This window comes from Micropterus dolomieu, linkage group LG08 (assembly GCF_021292245.1).
Source record: "Micropterus dolomieu isolate WLL.071019.BEF.003 ecotype Adirondacks linkage group LG08, ASM2129224v1, whole genome shotgun sequence".
NCBI lineage: Eukaryota > Metazoa > Chordata > Actinopteri > Centrarchiformes > Centrarchidae > Micropterus > Micropterus dolomieu.
In genome coordinates, this window is record NC_060157.1 from 19,829,840 (window position 1) to 19,833,876 (window position 4,037).

The 4,037-nt window shown below is 47.4% G+C and overlaps 1 protein-coding gene across 5 annotated transcripts in view; it reads left to right on the forward strand.

Annotated features, from left to right (window-relative positions):
* The window catches only part of rerea (arginine-glutamic acid dipeptide (RE) repeats a), a 125,426-nt gene that overhangs the window by 51,857 nt on the left and 69,532 nt on the right, over window positions 1-4,037 (forward strand). For 2 of the 5 annotated variants that reach the window (XM_046055686.1, XM_046055690.1), the window contains exon 1: window positions 631-1,137. The exons of the other annotated variants lie outside the window; for them this stretch is intronic. In XM_046055686.1, the coding sequence (XP_045911642.1) occupies window positions 771-1,137 (367 nt within the window). In that variant the 5' untranslated portion in view covers window positions 631-770. Of the gene's footprint in view, window positions 1-630; window positions 1,138-4,037 lie in introns of those variants that run through there. 5 annotated transcript variants of the gene reach the window in all.

Genomic DNA, 4,037 nt, shown 5'->3' on the forward strand with positions numbered 1-4,037 from the left:
ATGAGTAAAATTGAGCCTGGTGTCATCACAGATGGTCTGCAGTGAAGCTAGCCAGTTAACTCTGTCATTGAGCTCCGTGCTGTGTCTCTCTTCCGTGGCATTGCAAAAGACAAGCAGCGTCTTGTGCAGAAAAAGCCCCTCGAAACATTATCTCTGTGGAATTCTTTTGGCTGCGTGCCTCATCCTCACTGCATTCTACCTCTTTATGCTTATTCAGTTACGACTTCCCTGTAGCTTATTGTGTTAGAAATACTTTACATGCAGCACATGTCGTTCTACTTTTCTCACTTTCTTTTTCCATTCTTTTACACTTTTAATAACTCTGTTTTACTGCCTCTGAAAGAATGGAAAATATGTTTGATCAGAAAGCTGCAAGGTTCTGTTCTTTGATAAAGCTACTCAGTGGTCTCCAGAGTATACATAGTGGTGGAGGGGAGTGCCAGCAATTACTGTGATGTTGAGAAGAGTCTGCACAGCTGCCTGATCTTTAGGAACTAATCTCATATTTCTCACCTACAAAACAGAACAAAACACCCCTATTACTTAGAAAATGTAGCTTCTGCCCGGAAAGGATAATGGTTATTGAAAAAGGGTTATGCTAATTGTCATTCTTCTCTCATCCACAGCTTTTCTGAAACACTGGGGTTGTTGGTGTGGCCAAATTTTCCCTGGATTTGACTGGTAAATTCAGAAGACTGAAGCCCAGGCTCACAGTCTACCTTTCACGGAGGCCCAGCCGTGAGAGGACTGAGGAAGGCACGTGGCGGATCATGACGGCCGACAAAGAGAAGGAGAGGGAGAAAGAGCGGGACAGAGACAGAGACAGAGACAGGGACAAGAGAGAGGCCGGTAAGTCCCGGCGGCAGGACGGGGACAGGGGCGACCGTGAGAGCGAGAGCTCCAGGCCCCGGCGCAGCTGTACGCTGGAGGGCGGGGCCAAGAACTATGCAGAGAGTGAGCACAGTGAGGACGATGACAACGAAAATGGCAGCACAGGTGGAGGCAGCGGCACAGCCGAGGAGGCCTGCAAGAAGGGCAAAAAGAAGACGCCTAAGAAGAAGTCGCGCTATGAGCGCACAGAGAACGGCGAAATCACGTCCTTCATCACAGAAGACGATGTTGTTTACAGACCCGGAGGTAAGTCCTAGTCATGGATAATCTAATTGTGTCAGCAGGTGGGCCACACTCATCGGCATGTTCACTAACTGCAGTGAACAGGAGTCTATTTCCATTCATCAATTTTCCCAGTTGATAAGCCCACCTTTTTAACATCACATTCACTGACTTACTTTTTAATGATTCAATGATTTCTGGGCTTTAAAAAAGCATCTCTGTTGTCCTGCTGAGAGATTGCAGATTCTCCAAAGTAGCAACTCCAACAGCTAAAGTACTCCCTCAGGTTGGAGGGCCATGCATCATACAATCAATTCCAAGTTGACCCCGCTCTGTGCTTTGTCTTGGGCTAAGTCAATAAAGCAAAGTGGTGCTTCACTAGATGATGTGATAGTGACGACAGCCATGATAATGATTTCATCCCAACACCATCCGACTCACTGAAAGTATGCTATCTTCTCTCGGGCCAAAAGTTACTCTGGTTTCCTGGAGAAATGTTTGAGCTGTTATACAATGTCTTTATTAAGTCAGATGAATGAGGCTAAAAAGAGAACCAACCTTTTCCACGGCTGTAAACATGGCCTCTCTTTCACCTGCTGTTTATAAATCGGTTGTATTAGAGGGGGGAATGTCACCACTCGCTGTCGGAAGGAAGCCAAGCTAGCTAGCTGTGTGTGTGTGTGTGTGTGTGTGTGTGTGTGTGTAGTCTGCTCTCACTCTCCTACTGCTCAGTGCTATCCGCCTTGCAACTAAATCATTGCCGCCATGTCTTTTCGTTTATCTAGCAGCTAGCAAAAGGTCAAGCAGTGGGGGGAGTGGCGGGGGTGGGAGCGACCCACATTTCTCGGGCACTTAATGGGAAGATGTAGGAAATTACAGCCTGTGTTAGGTTATCTTCTTCTCCAACTACCTACCCATGCTGAGATCCACACGAACACTCTATTTTTCTTTTCAACTATTAAAGAGACAACTTCAAGTAGGTGCAGTGAAACAGCCAGATCTCCCCATGCTACACTTTGTCTAGCTGCGTAATAATCTAAATTTTCTCTGCACTGGTATCAGTGGAGGTCCTCAAGTAAGCAGTCGCACTGAACCCAAGTCCTGTTTTTGTTCACTCTTTATTTCTGTCTGTCTAACACTCTGCAATGGACTCCATTGAAGCCTCTTTTTGTTACTCAGTATTTCATGTTTAATAGAGAGAGCACCGGCGCTTTGTCTCATAGTTAACCATGAAGAGAGGGGGGAGGTGTGTGTGTGTGTGTGTGTGTGTGTGTGTGTGTGTGTGTGTGTGTGGGGGGGGGGGGGGGGGGGGGGGGGGGGTAAAAAACGGAAGCAGTCAGTCACATCAATGAAACATTCAAAAGGCATATAAACAAAGTCGACCGTCTCAGTGGATTAGCCCTGCCGAATATTTATATTTCCACATCCGAGTGAACAGCACAGCCAGTGTCTGGTTGATGGGGAATATTTATGTTTCCTGTCTTCACCTTCAATTAATTTGACAGCTCTAAAGCAGCCCGGGTGTCACAACCTGCCCCCACCACGTAGACAGGAGCTGTTAGATTGGTTTACAGTAGGGATGAGTCGTGATTGGGTAGTGGTGGCCCCAGCACCGGTACACTAGTTTGTAATTTACCTCCTATTGTCAACATGAAGATCCTCCACCTCAGGAGCTGACCTCCTGCTGGCTCCTCTGCTTATTGTTCAATTGATAAGCCGTGTGTGTGTGTGTGTGTCTGTGTGTGGTTTCCTCCTATTCTTGGTCATTGGTAGCAGCCTTTCCTGCAATCAGATTTGATGTGTGCAGCTTAGGCAGTCACAAATCCTGCAATGGATTATGCTTCACTAAATGTTAAATCCCTTTATAGCCGTCTAGTGACACACAATATGTAAAACTGACCACCCTCAGAGAGGGATTTGCACCTCCCCATACTTGGGGAGAGGGAAAATGTTGGTGTTGGAAAGCAGTGCCGAAAACCGAAAGAAATTGTGAACCATAATACTGTTTGATTGCTTTTGTCACAGGGAGTTTTAGAAACATACAGGCCCATGTCAACACATAAAAAATAACAGGTAAGCTAGTATTGAAACCATCTGCACACTCCCAATCTTCAGCCACCCTGCAGTCTCTCTGCTTAGCCTTTTTATCCCTTGAAGATGGGTTCAGGCGGCTTAGTGCACATCGATTGGATAGGGAAGGGTGGAAGGAGAAGTGCAATGAACCAATAGGTGGGCCTGCAGCTAACTCTAGCTCTGGTGCCGTTTAAAAAGGATGGAGGAGTGTGTCTATGGTGGTGCCCAGGGGTCTGTGTCCTGGGCCATTTGTATGGTCGGCTGCTAGGGCGAACAGCCCGATGCAGTGCAAGCAGATGCCAAATTGATCTGTGCCCTGTGGCTGAGCTTTCACCACTTCCCCAGGCCCGGCCAGACACCTCCATTGCCTGTTCTGTAAACTCGTACGCCCCCCATCCCCCCCACCCCAGATTATAGATCCTCTCTCTGGAGATTATACACTCTGCCATGGGGGGATCAATAGAAGACACCCTAGAAGCACGGACACACACAAAGAACAGCTCACACTCACACACCCACAGTACGCTGATAACCAGTAGTTGTGCACACTCACAAATGTACTGTAACACATATACATGCACACTAACACATATACAAGGCATGCTTTTAACTGTCATTGACATGGCCGCTATCTCTGACAAGCACATTCTGCAACACACAAGCTCAGCCAAATATATACAAACGCAGTACTATCCACATTGCTCATCCCTCTCTCTCCACTGCAGCAGGACTCTGCTTGGCACTGCAGGCGGCAGGCTGGAATAGCATGTCTACTTCTTTCCTAACTGGCTGGCTGTTCTGTTTAAAATGGAGAGAGCTAATGGAAAACACCTGCCCCCCCCCCCCCCCCC